This window comes from Mesitornis unicolor, unplaced genomic scaffold (assembly GCF_000695765.1).
Source record: "Mesitornis unicolor isolate BGI_N332 unplaced genomic scaffold, ASM69576v1 scaffold11250, whole genome shotgun sequence".
Taxonomy (NCBI): domain Eukaryota; kingdom Metazoa; phylum Chordata; class Aves; order Mesitornithiformes; family Mesitornithidae; genus Mesitornis; species Mesitornis unicolor.
In genome coordinates this window covers 11,820-30,826 of record NW_010157594.1, presented here as the reverse complement: position 1 = coordinate 30,826, position 19,007 = coordinate 11,820, and the positions used below count along the sequence as shown (strand labels likewise).

Below are 19,007 nucleotides of genomic sequence, written 5' to 3'. Positions count from 1 at the left end.
ATGCTGTGAAGTTTCCCATGGGACATGAAAAGGGATAACCCAGCAGGCCAGCCCTGAGCTTGCCAGGGCAGTAAAAGCAGCAGAACTCAGCTGTACCTCTCCTGTTTGCAGGACTCCTCAGTGTCTCACAGCAGCATCACTCAATCCATGTGCAGCTGAGCACAGGGGATGCCCCAACAGCTGGTGCTTTACGTAAGCCTCTAGCAACTTCACTATTAAACCTCTGAACTGCTGACAGAGATGCCACGCAAAGAACACCAAGAGCCCTCACGCAGCAGCTATGCGGTAGCTCTGCTGGTTTTATCCAGAGACCTTTTTAGACTTTGTGCACTTAAAGGCTGCATTAAAAATATTATATTACTGAATATTATTCAGTAGCAGGTGTATCTATTCAAGGTGTTCTTTCTCCAGCTCTAGCTCAGTGCACCTACATGCTTTCTCCTCTCTTTGTGCACCTTCTACTCAAACCTTAAGTATACAACCGTCTTCTGCTACCAGTACCTTATCTTTAACAAGTAGCTGGCACTCTCCCTTTAGTTTATTACAGTGAAAAGTGCTTGTTTCAGTGAAACAGTAACAATAATTTTTTAAAAACAGGTTAAGCTTATGTGCTATTACATTGATTTCAACAGACACGAGTCCAGTGAAACTGAAGTTTTCAAAATAAAACCAGAATAATTCTTGTGACACTCCACATTTGATTTCTTACACTGAGATAAGGGATTTTTTTAAAGTAGTTTGAAGAACGCACGACTATTTTGACCGTATTTACATATTACAAGATTGTATCAGCAGTTTTTTATGACAGCAAAATGAGAAAAGTCACCTAGCCAAAGTTAAAGTCAACAGCACAAGAACGTACAACAATTTTTATCATTAAGTACCAACTGAATTTTGGAATCATGCAGTTTTGTGATAAACATCCATCCTCAATTGATCACTCCTGTGAATTTTACTGTTTCCTGCTTTCCACTGTTACCTTGATAAAGCTTCCAGAGCCAAGCCTCGGAGCGGTTGGTAAGGAAGAATCTTTCCCCTCTGCAGCAACACAAATACACCGTCTTGTCAGCGTCAGGTTTGCTCACTGGTGTGATAACAGGTCTAAAAACGGAACATCTTTGGCGAGCGGTAGTACAACAGTGTCTAGGAGACTCCAGTACTGAACAGGCTCAAATAATTAACGCGGAGATGGTACAATCAAAAGGAGGAAGCGGTGATTTCCGATCAACTCTAAAGTTCAAAAGGGAACACGGATGAACAAGAACCACTAACAAAAATATAAATTATCTCATTTCCCAGATAACACACTCCCCAAGGGGGCCTGGTCCACATGTAGTTTATTGATGTAAGAAAACAATACAGTTAGTGTTAGATCCAACCACAAAGAGCAAAAGGATGAGTGAATGGAGGTTTTGTACAGTACATAAAGGAAAATAAGATGTGTGTGACAACTATATATTTCTAAATAAAAAGGCTTCTAAATATATTCAAGTTATTGAAATCTACATGAAAACATATGGATTTTAATAGCAACAAGGTGCATAAAACCAAGACATCAAAATATTGAGCAACTCAATGATGTACTAGATAAAACTCTGCTAACAACGCAAGATGTTTTACAGTCTGCTTGAAATATCACCTATACCACACAGGGTAAGCTGAACATTTAGACTTAAGATCATATACAATATTAGCGTTAACTTCAACAACTACAGGCAGGGAATTTATTTTTTTTTAAGCTGGCAAAGTGACTACTTTAAGAACATCAAACTCTCTAAATTGAGAACGTATCCAAATGAAATGCTGCTAGCCCTTTCCAGATAAAGCCTTTCCTCTGACTAACCACACTCATTTAAGTCAAAAGCGTAAGACAGCATTTAAGAACAATTTATATTACAAGTGACTAAAATAATGACATAATCCAGGTTTAAACATGATTTCGTAGGCAAACAAAAGAAGGTTCTTCTTAAAAACTAGGTTTTATAAATGCAGGATATATTGCATGAGGAACTGCTGGTATTTTTTAAGAAAATATATTGTGCGATTGTGGCTACAATGCACTGCTGAAAAGCATTGTTGTTTCTTATAAAAACTATTAAAATAAAAAACTTATCTGAACATAAAGAGTTAAGAGCGCACGAGTTTTCCAGCTACCTATGAAGAGCAGGATGGAAGTATTGCCAGTTCTTCCTGTGTTGACGTTTCACTAATGATGAGTTTTGGTGACCAACTCCCCAGCCAAAAAATAAATATTTTTCTTTTACAACCAGGTGCATATTTCAAAGCTGCTATTGCAAATGTGTTTTAAATGTAATGGACTTAAGAGTGCATGTACCAAAGGATTATAAAAATGCGCTATAGTTTGAGTTACTGTTAGGTAAAGAACATATTAAAAAGACTGTCAAAATAAGTAGAAAGGGGATCAAAACTGAACTAACTGAATTAGTGCAGTACTGTAGCCAGGCTTCTAAAATCAGATATAGAAAATATAAATAGACTGCTTTAGGTGATGATTCACCAGTGTCCAAGAAAGGAACAAGTATTGTGAAAGCTCAGTTAACTTGATCCAGAGCTCTGAGCAGTTCTTCCCCCTGTAGCAGGTTTCTGTTGCCTTGGATGGGAGCATTTACTTCGCAGTCGTAACTCGTGAGCTGGGGTAGTCCACTTTCGTCCATCGACTGCCCTAGCAGTTTACTGGCTATGTCTAAAGAGGGAGGGGAAGGAGAAAAAGCGCACTTTATTCACGATGCTTAACCTTTCCTCCAAAATTGTTCGTAAAGGAGGTGGGTTTGGATACGGTTTTGTCACTCGGTTCTTTCACGTGGCCCCCCTTCACTCCCCTCTATGTATTAAAAGCAGATACTGACCAGTTGATAGTAGAATGATTGTCTTTTGCTCCACTCCATTACGACCGTTTGTTTTGCATCCCTTTACACGTTTCCAAGCAAGTGATGCATTTCCTCCACGGTCACCTGTCTGCTGGAATAAAGACCCCTAGGAAGAAATACAATACATCTTCTTTATTGAATCCGGTATCTTTCTAGCCCTCCACATCCCTCTTCCACCCTAACAGTTCTGTCACTAATGACTAATGTCGGCATTGATACAACTTCGAGTGGACTTCAGTCAGAACTTGGGGAGAAATACATTTCTAAGTATACTGGCCTTGAAAATTACTTAAAAGAGAACTGAATTAGATTTCAAGACCTTACTTCCCTTACAGAAAGCACTTACTAAGCCCTGGTTATCAGCAGCTACCATGCTCAAGATTAGCATGTACATGTACACACACGCCCATTTAATGACCACTGCTCTGTGTGAGTAAGCATCAGGTTTTCACTGAGTGTCTCATGGTTTTCTGCACTGGAATTAATGGTGTAGACAGGAGATTCGGGAACCTTGATAGGTTGATTCTATCTGCATTTAAGATATAAGTTCTGCTTGCACTCCAGTTATTGCCACCAAGCCATCTGAGTCAAGTCCTGTGGGGAAAGCAGCCCTAAGCCACTGCACTGCAGATACGGCTCCTTCGCGTATTGTTCTGACAGCAGCATAGAAGACGCAGAGATTAGAAAGCTTTTAAGGGCGCCGCATAAACAGGGTAAGAAAGAAGAAGCTGCCACTGAAACAGATGGGATGGAAGGAAAAAACGCCACCTTACTATCAAGTTTGCTAGCAAAAGCAGTTGAGTCTGCAAAGTTCTGTCTTGTTAGCAGTGCTGACTGCTGCAGAAAGAGGGAAAGGTATTTCAGAGTGCTGCCATCATCCCGGACCCTTAACATAGCAGAGAACTTCTATTTTCAGGTTATAAAACATCCACGCAAGTCAAAAGGACAGTTGTGTAATGGAATAGTGAAACAACTCAGACTTAGAAGCTGCATTTCGTAGTAAAGTCGGCCACCGACGCTGTTGCTGGTTTATTACTCTTGTTTTTACTGTGAATGCAATACAGCCCTTCATCTTAAGAAAGATACAGCTGGCATCTTCTTCAGTGTAATGACTTGGATCATTATTTCAGTGTCTTGCTATAACACATCTTGCCCTTGTCTAATTCTCCTGTTTTCTAGAAAACTTCAGTAGTACTTTGGTCTTCACTTATTTTCACTCTTGGCAAAATAAGCCCCACTTCCTTACAGCTAAGAAATTGTGGAAAGTTCTCACAATCCCAAAATACCACATATTCTAAACCCAGACTTAACATCATTTTTCTGCCGTGCGTGTGCACGGCCCAGTTCATCCTCTCAGAAACCCACTGTGGAGAAAGAAACCAAACAACAGAAGCACTTGCTTGAAGGAACATCAGTAAGACCCAGCCACATGGAAAATTCAGCTTTTGGCTGTGCAGAAACCATCCAGACATACATAACGCTTTTGTCAGGTATGGAAAAAAGAAAAAGGTTTAGCTAAGGATGAAGTTTGAACATGTAAGCAGTAAAAAGACACTAAGCATGGAAGCCTGGACACTATTACAGCAGTTAATACAGAACTGTCCATGACATCCCATGCTGTTTTGAGTATTTTATCAGCAGCACCGTATGACAGCTGTAGCACCATTGCATGAGAAGAAGGCAATGAAACTTCTTGGAGAGCTGTGAATTCTTACAGGGCTACTGGAAGCAACAAAACAACATGCATGGAAGTGCAAAGCATTTAGCAAATTAAAACAGTACTATAAACATGATATAAAGAATGCTTGCCACAAGAAAAACAATGGACAAAGAAAAGTGTCTGCAGCTCTCCTAGGAGAGCAATGAGAGTATACAGTGCATCTGTCTGACGTACGTCATACAGTGGTTTGTCTCATGCCCAAAGCAGAATGCTTATACAGGAGTAATTCATAGTTTAAGAGAAAGAAAATCCTGCACCCTAGCTCATAATGGATGACTACACCTAGGAGATGGACCACGAGAGAGACAAGAGTCTCCACAGGCCACGTTGCAGTACAGGAACTAATGACTGACTGTGCAAAACTTGAGAGAAGTGAGAGTTTGCAATGAAGACAAGAGAGAACAGCGAGTAATGGCAAAGCTCAAGATCTCAAAATACCAAGAGCTGACGGTGACAGAGATTATGGAGACAAAATACCCTTGCAGAAAATAACGAGGTGCATAGCCCCAGTTAAGTGGCACAAGTCTAAGAATACCTTAAAGTTTCTTTTGAATAGCTAGGACAGATGATGTGCTCCTCACAACCAGGCACGCTAATACTAGAGAGTGCGTGCAGGAAATAAAAGTGGTAGTAATGTACATTTGCCAGGTTATGTGAATTCTGTTCCCTTACAGTTCAGGTGGTCTTGTTAACTGATCGAAAAAAGGACTCTCAGACTCCATAGAAAAATGAAAGCATAGAGAGAAGCGTAAGAACACTGTCTCCAGTATTGACAAATAGGAAAACTGAGTTTAAACTCAAAAGTGAACTAAGTATGGCAATTATAAATTTAAATGGGGTATCTTACATTTGTGCATATTCTACTGAAGAACATACGCTCGCAGAAGAGCATCTTCTACCTAATCAAGAGATGTGCTTGGGTATAGAGGGCACTTGTGAAACACCCGACAGTGAAAGAGAATCAGAGTATCCGCATTTATGTGGGAACTGCGCTATCAAACTGTTGCTTCTGATCCCACGATTCCACTGCAAACCAACAGCTAAACTCGGGGGTCTGCACTGATGCCTCATTCAGAAATTGCAAGGTTAAAAGTGAATATTTTAAAATGGTAAAACAAAACTCACAATTCCAACTGCCTGAAAAAGTGAACCATCATGTTCCATTTTTCGTTTTCTCTGAGCATTATGCAAAGCTAGCATCTTTGGATTTAGTTCTTCATCCAGTGCAGTAGATCTAAGAAAAATTGATTCAGGCTGTTAAGACGTTTCTACTACCCTCAGGCCATTCTTCTTTTGTGGACACTTACATATAATATCACAGAACTGAATTTATGAACTGTGCTACTTTTCTTTCATCATCTACTCATTTCAACAATCGCCGTCTATAAGCATAGCAAATGTTAGCTTTTAATCTTGCCGTGAAGCTCAGAATGAGTTATAACAAAAACTTTCAAGTCTTTGCAGAAAAAAAAAAAGGACAAAAGTTCAACAATTCACTTTCAACAGAAAGAAGGGAGGGAAGGGTGAGGAGAAGTCTATTCTGCATTATTTCTACGTACAGATAAAGCTTCAGCGTATCAAAGGTCTGATGTTTGTAGGATTTTCTGTCTCATCTACAAATGCCACAGTCCATCATTATGAACTACATCCCATTTTAAAAGCAATACAGGTAACACACAGACTGCAGTGCTGCCTACCTCGTAACAAGGGGACAAGAAAACCCCACCAGAAGTACGGTGTGGGTATAACTGCCTGTAAATTGCCTGCTGCATCCTTTGGAAAAGGCTGCGTGTCAGGTACAGAACCACAACAAATCCATGAACACCGTTTGCGTACAGCAGCTGCCTATTCCATGAGATGCTAATGTAAAAGCTACGGTGACATTAACTTTAGGGAAGCTTACTGTACAAAAAAACCCCAAACGTGTTTGAAATTCCCAAATTTCAATTTCTACGTTGAAGTGGAACGCTGAAGACAACGTACAGCAGTTGGCAGTATTTAAAAAAGCATTGTATCTCATTTCTTGAACACACACTAGGGCTTAAGCTTCACTTTGAGAATACCTTTTGTTCAGAGTGACTGTTAGCAAACTGGGGGTTGCCGGACAGGATTTTTCCGTCTGATCCACTGTTCCTTTTCCTGCTCTGATCGGAGACGCAGTTCGACTCCTGTTCCCCCCATACGGTGACGCTGGGGCACTACTCGTTTCGTTGATTAAGTGGCCAGGAGATGAAGGAACAATTATCGTCTTCACATCATCCACGCGTTCTGTAGCTGGTTTTATTTCATCAGCAGTGCTTGGTGGTGTCTGAGTCTGCTGAAATATGGTAATGGTGGCTGCACTTTGAGGGCCGGAAGAGCTGCTTTCCAGCGGAGACAGCTGATCAAAGGAGCGCAACTGGAAGTCGTCATCCATTGGGATGTAAGGAGCCAACATCTCCAAGTCTAAATCAGTTTCCTGGAAAACGCAAGAGGTAAAAAGTTACAAATAGGTCAGACCATCTCAGCTGTAACTTCACGGCTTCATTAAGGCTTTTCCTTTTACCAAATCCTTACAATTTTCTTTTTTCAATTTGTTTTAATGTATTACATAGAAGATGAAAGGGGTTCCTGAAGACATTCGAAGAGAAAGAGAAGCACAATAAGTATTAAGATGATACAGAATTTTAAGTTAATGTACGTTACCTGAGTAGAGAATGGATTTTTTGCTTCTGTGTCTATCGCAAAGAGTTTCTCCACTAATTCCAGTTTGAATTCATTAGCCATATCATTATCCACATCAAAGCAGTAGTCGTTGGGACTACTGGGCTGTGAAAACACGGTGAGTGCAGTTTTAGGTTTCTGTCATTACATCATTTTGCCTTGTACCTACAGATTCTCTGAAAAGAATGTTCTAACGGAAAACTAATTCCAAGCTATAGTTGCACAACATTAAAGTGGGAAAGGAAAGTACACTCATCAGTATACATTAAAATTTACCTCTCTTGGGAAGCTCATGATTAGGTGGAACCTGGAAATAGTCTCTGTAATTAACTGCAACTAATCTGCTGTTTACTAAAGTTGTCTCTGAACCATTCTTTTATAGAGACCAATCCCAGGTTCTTTATTTCTTTCAGGTGGCACTGCACGAGTTTGCAAGACTCACTAATGAAAAGCATTTTCAGTATGAAAATGTATCTGTCTTCTTCCTCAGATCACGGCGTGAGCTGAACTAGGTCACAACTCAGAGATTACTCTAAATTCTTGTCTCGGCTGCATCTTGAACCAGACGTGCTCCACAAGCCCCAGCACCACACTCGTTTTACTGACTGTATCCAAGTGACAGAACTAACCTCGGGTGAGCTTTGGCTGGTACTTGCGTCAGAAGGGCTGGCTGGTCGCTCCTGCACCTGAGGCATGGTAAAAGAAAGTTCGAGTGGCTCTGTGTTAGGCTCCAGCTTTGATACAACTTCTCTATTGAGTGCAGGATCAGCATTGCTACGAAGTGGCTTTGTAGTTTCAGAGGCAGGCAGTGGGGACATTGCCATATTTATATTCTGCAATTTCTCACTGGATGAGGGGAGCATTACATCGTTATACAAAGGAACTTCATCACATTGTTGTTCATCAGACTCTATAAAAATTAAAAGAAACCATCAATCTAAGTAACAATACTGAGCGTGTCTACGGGCCTCACTAAGTTTAAACAGCGGCTGAACCACCACTAGGCGAGTGACGCTGGTAGGGTAGGTTATTATTCAGAGTTTACTGTACAACACTGACTTCACTAATTCGCGTGCTCTCCGGTTTAAAGGCACACCCACCATTACTGCTGAAATCCAGAGAGATAATTGTGTCTCCAGCAGCTGGGGCCAGCACGGTTAAAGCGTCTGGTTCCTGTTTAAGTTTCTCAAAAAGGCTGTTGGTGTCATCCAGGTCATCTTTGCTGAATATTTTGGTCATTTTCATTTCGGGAGACTCCACTGGTTTCAACATACACTCAGTTTGTCCAAGGGAAAAAATCAAGTCCTTCTGAACAATTCCACTGTCAGAGAAAGGAGGATGACTGTTAAAGAACAGCTAAAAGGGAGTAAATTTGCAGTTCCGTAAGTTGCAAAAAAACCTCACCAAAAACATCACACACCCCCCACAATTAACAGGATAGGAGCTATAAGAATTCCTTTTTCTCTTACTCATTCTTTCCTCAAAAGTAATTGGCAAAGCAAGCACTAATTGTGGTGCCATCAAAAGAAGTAACAAAAATAAACATGCTTTTCTGAAATCATTGAGAAAGCAATGAAAAAAAATAGAAGTTAGATATGTCCTAAACCAATTTTCTTTGCTTTAAATTAATGTACAATATGTTGAAAGATTAATATTGGTACATTCACTACAGTTTTGAAAAACTACTTTAGGACGATTACACAGTTGCAGAGAACAGTCGACAAGTCTGCCTTCAGTTGAAGGTTTCAATTAAAAGGAATTCTAAGGAAGGAAAAAATAAATGGGATTAAGACAGACACCATTTCTGCTGCTGACTCCATGACTAAGACTTATTAGTGAAATTAACTGCTCCAGACTGCAGAGTTGTCTGGAGTGCACACAAATTCCCAAACGCTTCTGTCACGACAACCCAGAAGAGGCTGGGCCTGGACTCATTTGCCTGCAGAGATCTTCCCACTGACCAAAAAAGCGTTTTCTGTTTTCAAATACAATTCCTAATCCTAGGACTGGCAGTTTCCTAAGCAAAAATTTCACTGGTAGGAAAGAGAGTAACATCATAACGTGTTCAAACACAGTGCCATTAGTACCTGGCATCAGCTTCAGCCCAAGCGATGACAAATAGCAGTGTCCACTCCGCTTACCTCAACACGTAGTTCACGCACACTATGCACTGTGGCTGAGAATTCTTAGTGTTGTAGATAACAGTTGCTTGAGTTTCAACCCAGACATAGCCACCTTGTTTAGCGAGCATTCTGTACTGTCCTGTTGTCACCTGCCCCTTTGTGAACACTAAAAGCAGAAAGGACACCAGCTTTAATTACAGGGAGAGGAAAAAATGAAACCTTTTAAGATAAGTACATACAGAAAATTAAGAGACATTAAGAGAAAGCTCTTGTTCTTCTGCTGCTCTCATGGCTGGTAGCTGGAGGACTTACTGTCATGGTGTGTTTTGGTCAGATGGTCAGAGTCCAGCGCATGATAGTACTCATAGATTGAGCGACCCAGGAGTTCCTCTGGCTCATACCCCATCAATTCTGTAATTCTTTAAAACAAGGGAAAAGAAACATCAGTGAAGAGAAGCAGGCATGGGCTAGCACAAACACTAGAGCATCAGGATCTTTCTGGATGTCCAAGCATCCAAAGAGTCGCCTCCATACACATTGGTAGCAGTTTTGGTTTACTGGGAGTTTTCACTTTGGAATTAATTGCTACTTTTTATGCTTCTTTAAAAGAGAAATTTCAGCAGGCAGAGGATTTTACTTCTCATTGAATATTTGTCCATGGTGGACAAGATTAAGTAAACCCCTACTTTCTAGACTGTTTTTTTTTTTTGCTTAAAGGTAGACCAGCTACGTATGGACTAGAACACCCAGCTTACAGAAATGAGAGCATTTCATAAAATAACAAACACGTTTTAAAGCTGCAACTAAAAGAAATTAGGACTCAGGTTTATTCTTCTCGCTGTCAACCCCTGCCAGCTTTTCAGGAAAGCCGTGTTTTCCTCAGCCCCCAGAGGGCAGTGCTAACCAGGGGAATGCATTTATTGTGCCCTGTTCCGCACGCAGGATGTGACTGAATCGGTACCTTCTGTGTGACACCATCAGTCACGTAAAGGCAGTTACTGCAGAGGACAGAGAACAACCTGCGCTAAACACCTCTTTGCGTCTACACTGCAGCAAGTGATTAGAAGTTCGATTCTGTGATGAAAACTCTTCGTAGGCAATAACAAATAATACCCCATTAAAAAAACCAAGCAAACAAAAAAAGCCACCCACCATACAAATCTCAGGCCAATAATTTCCTTCACTCCTGTTTTTTCAAGTTTATCAAGCTAGGTTTCTAGAGCATAGCAAGAGCAGTCTTGTGAATGTGACTACGTCCATGACTTGTACCAGAACACAAACCCACGTTTTCAACAGCACTTGTACTGCATTACGAGCACAGCTGAAGTTGTGGGGGTTTTTGGGCTAGAGAAAGCAGACACTGATCTCCTGAGGAAGGGAGAGGGGGGAAGTGGTAGCAATAAAAGGCATCTGACAAGTGTTACACACGTACTCTTTTCAGTCACCAAAATGCACCACCATCTTTAACAAACAAAATCTTTCCTGGTTTTTTCAGTGTCCAGAAGTATCTTCTCATTCCAATTTAATTGCTGCCACTATGCTAAAGACCAGTTTGAACAGGCAGTTAACTGCAGGTAAAGGCTTTATTCCAAAGTAATAACCCCATACCCTCAGATTTAAAAACCTGGGTCTTAAAGAAGACGTCCTGATCAATTAGTAAAAGCCAAAGCATCCCAGTGATGACTCCACTGCACAGATGAATCAAGTTAACAAGTAAGACTACCTAAATGTATACTGCCAACATTGGTCAACATGTACCAGGTACCGTATATCCTTCAAATTAATTATTTTTAAAGTACTCTCTCCATATATATACAGATATATCTATAGATATATATCTATAGATTACCTTTCATCACAATAGGAAAATTTCATATCGAGACTGTGACGACTGAGGAACGTTTTACTGTCCAAGGGGACCTCAATGTTTGATGGATGAGGAATAGGCTCACAGATCAACACCAGACACGTCATGGGAGGCTTTTTGTAGCCACAGTGCGTTTGGTTACCGCACGTGTCGTATACACGGATGTGTCCAGTGCAGTGCAGTACCTAAGGGAAAGTTGTATTTTAGAAAGAGAGCAGGTTCTTGCCCGTGAGACAACACAGCTGTATTTTCAGTAGCGCACCCGAAGCAAAGTCCTTCCCCTCCCCACCCCTCAAAGCGATAGCAGCACCAGCAGGGCAGCAGTGCTTTCGGACGGGTGGCTGCAGGAGAGCAGCAGTGCTCACTCTGCACCGTGACAGGCACACCTCGCCGGCTACCAACGTGTTCCTCTCGGGCGCCGGCTGAAGCGGCGTTAGGCTCTTCTGCACTGCTGTGAGCCGGGCTTTGAAGGTTACACTGATGATGACACTGATAAACAACTGCCTCGGCAGAAGGTATCGTGCTATTTCAATTTGAAAGTTACGGCAATGTAGCAACCTCCATTTTACATCTTTTGCAGAACTGATGTAAAAGATCAAACACATTCTTCAAAAGAGGTTTGGCATTTTGTGGTTTGGGGTTGGTTTTTGGTTTTTTTAACCATTCTGAAGTCAAGACAGCAGCAAGGAAGTTGTTTAATCCACAATAACTAAATTTAAGTTGTAAAAGAAAAGTGTGACCCATAATGCCACTCGATGCAGTAAAAGGTTACGTTTTGTCCAGAGGAGAAAATGCATTGACTGCAGAAAGTTATCAGGCTGGACTCGTTCTGCTCCAACTGTTACAAAAGGCAGAGCCAGCAGCTTCAGCATGAACAGTACTGGAGTCCTTCAGAGAGACCTCAGCTGTCACATTTGCAGCGTCAAACCAGAAGAAATCGGGTATCAGCATCAGTGGTGTCAGGCATTTGTTCACAGAGAAGGCTTTGCGCAAACATATTTAGCAATCAGAATTTCTAATAAGTTAATGACCTCTAATTTAAAATGGGGAATTCATTGAAAGACTTCCGAAAAACTAATTTTAAAACATTGTTTCAGTTACCCCCGTGATGTATTCAGCATTAAAATTCAGCGTATTGAAGCACGATCATTAAATCAGTTAAGCACTTAGTGAAACTCAAGCTCGTTACATGAAGTAAAAATGGTGAAATACAGTGAGTTATGACATCTAAAGAGGAAGCTGCCAACGTCCATCAGTCCTCCTTGCATTAGTTACCTTCCAGGTAGCAGACTTTATATTCACTGTTCTTCCCCTGCTAGTCAGCGTACACTTCATTCTGAGAAAAAAGCTGCGCTCCGTGTTTTGCTCCTTGCCCTTTTTCACAGGACCTAGCAAAAGCAAACAGGAAACCAATTCTTAAGCTCCTGGATCATCTTCCAGAGGCATGGAAAACCCCATGTTACAGAACTCTAAGACTCGAGGTAGACCCAACAAATACATTAAAAAGATTGATAAACCTAACAGCACTTTCAGCAACAACACTTTTCACAATGACTTTTACTGCGAGGTAGTCAAACACTTGACGTTTCACTGTTTTAAGATCAGTATTGTATTTGTAGCCAACTCTATATTCCCAGATTTCAGGAAAAAAGAGACTGTGGGGGAAAAAACCAGACTGATTGACAATTTAATATATTTTAAAATTGGAACAGAGGACAAGAAAAGGATATGCTGAATGAGAAGCACTGATGAATTAGTCTGCACTGTAACTCACTGTAGGAAGGTTCCAATCAAATACATTTTGGGGCCACAGCTCTTCAGAACTGCAGTGTGTTAAGTTTTTCAATTCAGAAATAACAACTCTGCTGTTCACGCGCATCTGAACATTTCCACAGTGATTTACACCCTTAGACTAAACAAGGAGCAAGGTTTTAAGCACATTATTAGCATTCTTGGGAAGGAAAACAAAAGTCAAGAAGTCCTAATACAATTCGGTGTTAGCAGCATTAATTTTTTTAGCCTTAGTTGCCAACTGCAGGCTTTAAGTCAAGGTTTTGCCTTTACAGGAGAGAACCTTTCAGAGTCAATCACTAGCGAGGCTATTCTGGGCAGAGAAAATGCAAGCTGATCCTATCAGGAGAGCTGCAGGCAGCTCACTGTGTGTGGAAGGAGGAAATAAAGCGCCAGGATAAGGAGTGCTGGAAGAGCAAGTTTGCCAAGGCGCGCTAAGGAGTGAGAACCAAATCATGGCAGAGGGTGGGAGTTCAGAACATCAGAGCTTACTGCTCACGCAAGTTTATACAATGATTTGCTCCCGTCCTCCACAGACAACAGCAGCTATGAAATCCTTCATCGTGGCTCACACTGCAGTTATCGGTTTGACAAAATTCATCATAAAAATGTGAAAGGCCCTGTGCTACATTGTCTGTAACTCCAAACGGGGACAGGCCTACTCCATACCACATCAAAATAAAGGAGGCGGGCGGGCGGTGGGGTAGCGCACAGAAGCAGAGTTCAGAGAAGCAGCCAAGACTTTTTTAAAAGCATACCGAATTCAGTGAGTTAAACCAGTCTAGAAATCCATAGCTGAAGATCACACGACGTTATTGTTACCAAGTTCTGATGCTCAAGGCTCTGCTTTAAGCAGCAACTTTTTCAAGTCTGATTCAGCACTGGACATTGTTTTTAAAATTGCCAGCTTTGAAAGTTTAAGAAACAACTTGATAAAATCAGAATGCAGTGCAGTTGCTGCCAATCACATCTGTGTTCGTTTCACAGAATCACAGAATCCCAGACCGTTAGGGATTGGAAGGGACCTCCAAAGCTCATCCAGTCCAATCCCCCTGCCGGAGCAGGAACACCCAGATGAGGTTACACAGGAAGGCGTCCAGGCGGGTTTTGAATGTCTGCAGAGGAGACTCCACAACCTCTCTGGGCAGCCTGGGCCAGGGCTCTGTCACCCTCACAGTAAAAAAGTTTTTCCTTATGTTCAGGTTGAACCTCCTGTGCTCCAGCTTGGGACCATTGCACCCGTACGACCCCAAAGGGAAGCATTTAATACTCAATTCAAAACCATAACTCCACTGTGCTAAGAGCTGCACTAGAATGCAACCTGGGAATACTAATAAATATAAAAACATACTGTTATTACTGTAATTTAGACTTTTGTCTGCCAAGTTCATTTGCAAAACAGATTTTGTAGTAATGCTTTCCAGACATCATACTCCAGTCTGGTCAGTTTAGAGGTACCAGAGTTGGTTTGCAGGAAGCTCAGTAATGTGCCATTTTTAAGAACAAGCTTTTACAACAAGACCAGGTTTTTTACACTGCCTCAGTGAAGCTCCCCCCCGACCCCGCACCCCCTCCAGATGCACTGCTTTATTCCAAAGGGTGGTAGAAGTCTAACCCAGCCTTAGAAATACTTCAGTTCTAAGGGCAGACAAGTTTAGAAAACGCTTGCAAAATCAAAGTTGGGGCTCTTAACGCTACGCTATCTTATCAAGTCTCTTCCACTGAATTAAACAGAGTGACAACATAGGAGACTTCTGATTTACAGTGCTACAGGAGGAGCAGAGGTCAGGCTTGGCAATTCATCACTATCTAGATTCAGAGTCCATACAACCTTTGTTTGATGAATCAGGAATTAGAGAGGTCAGATTTTAGACTTCTAGCAACTGAGTCAAGCAGATTTGTTTGGAGGCACGCAGGCTGCCAAGTCTTTACAGTCATTAATGAAACTTTACAAGACTTAAAAGCAGGAATTCGTGAGCATTTGTTAAATTCAGAAGTGCACAGAATATGGGAACACGGTGTTCTACTCCTTTGGTTGGAGAAAAGTCAGAAGTGTGTGAAAAGATACCAATTTCATGCACCAATTAAAGGGTGCAGAGAAACATCAATCCCAAAGCCTTTTTTGGGGCTGTCCAACTATTCCCCAATCAGTTTTATGGTGTCCTGAACGCAGTAGCTTTTGCGTCTTAAATATACCACAGATTTCTGGAAGAACACATTTTAAGTTGTCCTGTAAAGATGAGTCCAGATCAAGAGAACTGCACAAATTTAACTTCTCCATGTCCCATAGCAATGGCATGCAATCATTCTCAATCAGCTACCTCTATTTTTACTTCTGTAGGCACGCTAATTCTTACTTCAGCCCTCGATAACTCTGTTTTAGGTATTAATTTCATTTTCGATTGAAGAGTACTAATGCAGTTTCATTTCTCCTACAGTTAGGCCATTGCCAAGGCGTTCTGGTTATTTCTGTTGCTGGTATCACTGAACAAGGTTTATTTTGAGTTTTAAGCAGCAAAACACAGTAGCGTGTTCTCTCAGCACCTTTTCCTGGCAGACACCCAGCTGTGCCATTGCCAACAGGAGTTATCCGTAAGTAAATGAAATCAATTTTTTCTTCTCACCGTTTCTGTGTGTAAGCATTTCTCTCAGCTCTTCGTGGTCGCATGGATGAGTGAAATCAAATACGCTGTGCCCTGTCAACTCAAACTGCAAAGAAAAGAGAAAGGTATACAGGTGTCTAACTTTTATATATGTAAAGTGTAACAACTTTTACGGATTTGAAACAGTCTTGGGAAGTGTCAGTGTTTCACCTGAGTGAGTCCCATGCACTTGTTCACGTTTTCAGACATGTAAATCATGTCTCCATCTTCGGACAGAACCATGACAAATCCATCAAGAGCTTTCAAGTAGAAACAGTTCAGTTCCTTCTCCATTTTGGCTTCTGTCTCCAGCTCACCTACAAGCAGCCACACATTTTCATTTAAGTAAACATCAGTCACTCTTCACCTACCGTCAGGAATGACTCCTGGCACCAGTCTGCAAGGAGTAAAGCTTGCAGGACTGTTCAAAACCAGTATAATTCACTTGGATAAGTGATCAATTACATTCTCCAAGCTCTAGTAATGCCACCACAAACCACAGAAAATCAGAGTGAGATTAAACCTCTGCTTTTACACAACGAACCAATAAACCTTCCACCTTAAGGAAAAAGTCTAGGTGGCAAAAATACTGCCATTTATCTCAAAAAGGAATTACAATCATTTCTCAGGAGCTTTCTAGGAGACACTCCACAGTACGGCTACCAAAGTTACTCCTCCATGCGGTGCAGGCAGGCGTGCACGAGGACAAATAGCCAGTGCAACACCCATGGCGTGCTGTACAGGGACTGGTTGACAAGCTAACTCAGATACTGCTCCAGCTGCTTGTGTAGGCTTAACTGCAGAGGTACAGACACATCCCTCAGCTAACTTCACCTTCGGTGGGGTACAACTTACAGAAAAAGTCCTCACAGTTTCTATTCAGAAGAAACACCTAGAGTTAGCCAAGTCAGCCTTACAGCAACCACCTACGGTTTAGTAAAGCACAGGTGGAGCAACCGACTCCAGAGGGGAAAAAGAGGGTTACATGAGAGAAATGAACTGTGGGAGAAGGATCAAATAACTGAGACTGGAAATGGCATTATGGCCGTGGTGAGCCAACTGGGATCCTCAGAGCAGAAAGGGAAAACAAGTCCATTGAGCAGTGGCTTTATTTTCCCTCTGCCATCACCAACAGCCTATTTCTACTGTAAGGTCTTCTTCCATCTGTCCAGAGAAAGGATGCAACTATTCACGTGTCTATTAATTTAACTGCTGATGTTTTAGCAATGGAGTCTTCCTCGATACATCTCCGGCTCCTTTTCCAGACTCTGCTACGCTATTCACTTACCAGCATCCAGCAGCTTTCTCATGCGCAAGTAGCTGATGGTCAGTCTCATAATGGACGCCTTGTCCAGGTGTGCGCTCACAGTGTGGGGCAGAGGCAGCTGATGAGCAAGCTCGTAAAATACTTCTGATTCCTTGCTCCGTCGGCACCGCGCTGCATCTCTTGACTTCTCTTTTCTGCGCTCCGAGCTAATCCTGTATGAACAAAGTTTGGAGTTGATATAGGGAGCTGATATAGGAACTCTGTGCAAGTTAAATCTGAAACTAAGCTGCCCAGTAGCCAATTAACCAGTTATCAAAGTTAAACCAGTTATCATTTAAAACCTCAGTCTAAAAGTGCAAATGTAATTCTGTGTGTAGAATTGTGCCAGAAATAAATTCAAACCCATGGTCTTCCAACAAGATTAGGTCTTCAAATGGACATCTGCGTTCTCAGAACGATTCCTGAGGTGCTTATCTCGGACCTTGACTGCTGCCTCTCTAGTCTCCAAGTCCTTCCTCTTTCCTAACCCCTTAGGTCTATTAAAATACTACCGCATAAGTTACATCCAGCTCCAGTAGCAGTGTGTACGCTCTCCAAGTTCTTCCCTTTCTACCATCCTTACAAAGCCCACCTCACAGGTCAGATAAGCAGGGACACTGACATAGCTTGAGGCATCCTGCTTTTCAAGTGACCCAAAAAGTCCCTTTCCCAGCTCTCTTTCCCCAGCGTAGCCCTGTCCATAGTCTCCCCTATCATGGGACACTTCAGCTGTAAAGAAGTTGCCTCATTCTCCTTCCATCGTCCTGTCAGATGCGACTCCAGCAGGACGTGTAAAGCACAGGACAGCTCACACAGAGCAAGCACCGAGACAACCGAGACGCCGTCAGTCAGTAACGCAGGTGGTTCTCCCTCTGCCCAGTACCCACACCACTTCACGTTTCTCTCATGCGTCTGTCACATCTGGTTTGAACTAAGCACTTTCGGGCAAGAGCTCCAAATTTTTCTTACATTTGAACAAGAACTCGATGCTGCTGTGGTTCCCGAGGAAATTACGCCACTGCAGTTAAACGTGCTTTCATTTTTAAACAGACGATGCAAAAGCATGCAGTCATATTGTCCATTTCTATACAGTTATGTTTTCTGAAGGCACCCTGTCTTCATTTTGCATACACCTGAGATACAAAAGGCAGCTGCGTTCCTCTGCAGGATCCCCTTTTTTCCACTGACTTCCATGAAAGTCGTAAGATAAACTTTAGCCTATAACCACTGGTTTTATAATTCAAAGTTGCACGCCTTTTAATGTTATAAAGAGATTAAGTGTTATTAGTTGAAAAAGACAGAAAATAAACCACTGCGTTATTTCCTATTTATTTTTTTCAAATTTCACTACAAGTCATGTACTACCACTGCCAAGTTCACATTGCTACGTCCGTGGATCTATGCAAAAACACCTTTTAATTGGCACATGTCTTGGGAGAGGTACCACACAATCACCGAATCGCAGAATGGCCCGGTTGGAAAAGCCCTCTGAGATCATCACGTCCAACCGCTCCTGTCTACCCCCTAAACCATATCCCTAAGTACCTCATCTACCTGCTCTTTAAATCCATCCAGGGATGGTGACTCCACCACCTCCCTGGGCAGCCTGTTCCAGCTTCTGACGACCCTCTCAGTACAGAACTTCCTCCTTATCTCTGACCTGAACCTCCCTTGGCACAGCTTGGTGCCGTTTCCCCTTGTTCTATCCCCATCACCTGGGAGAAGAGACCAGCACCCACCTCTCCACAACCTCCCTTGAGGTAGTTAAAGAACCACGAATCGTAGAGGAAAGCTATTTACAAGCTGATATTGCCTGGGAAATAATGAACCAGATTCAAAGTAAGCAGCCAGGTAAATACCAAAAGGAACCCATTTTCAGTCCTTTCCCTGACCATTATTACCCACAATAGCCAAAAACCTGCCTAGTTTGTGCAAACACACGCGTGACAATGCTGTTAGGGCTGACA

The 19,007-nt window shown here is 42.0% G+C and overlaps 1 protein-coding gene across 1 annotated transcript; it reads right to left on the bottom strand.

Annotated features, from left to right (window-relative positions):
- Positions 1-428: 428 nt before the first annotated feature.
- HIF1A (hypoxia inducible factor 1, alpha subunit (basic helix-loop-helix transcription factor)) lies at positions 429-17,209 on the bottom strand. The gene is made up of 14 exons (XM_010180603.1): positions 17,023-17,209; positions 15,906-16,051; positions 15,717-15,801; positions 12,577-12,689; positions 11,284-11,486; positions 9,747-9,853; positions 9,453-9,600; positions 8,412-8,632; positions 7,941-8,221; positions 7,294-7,416; positions 6,672-7,066; positions 5,734-5,842; positions 2,868-2,994; positions 429-2,704 (listed from the first exon to the last, which is right to left on the bottom strand). Exons 1-14 carry the CDS (start codon positions 17,069-17,071, stop codon positions 2,553-2,555), a joined length of 2,259 nt encoding a protein of 752 aa, XP_010178905.1. The 5' UTR covers positions 17,072-17,209; the 3' UTR covers positions 429-2,552.
- Between the last annotated feature and the right edge of the window lie 1,798 nt (positions 17,210-19,007).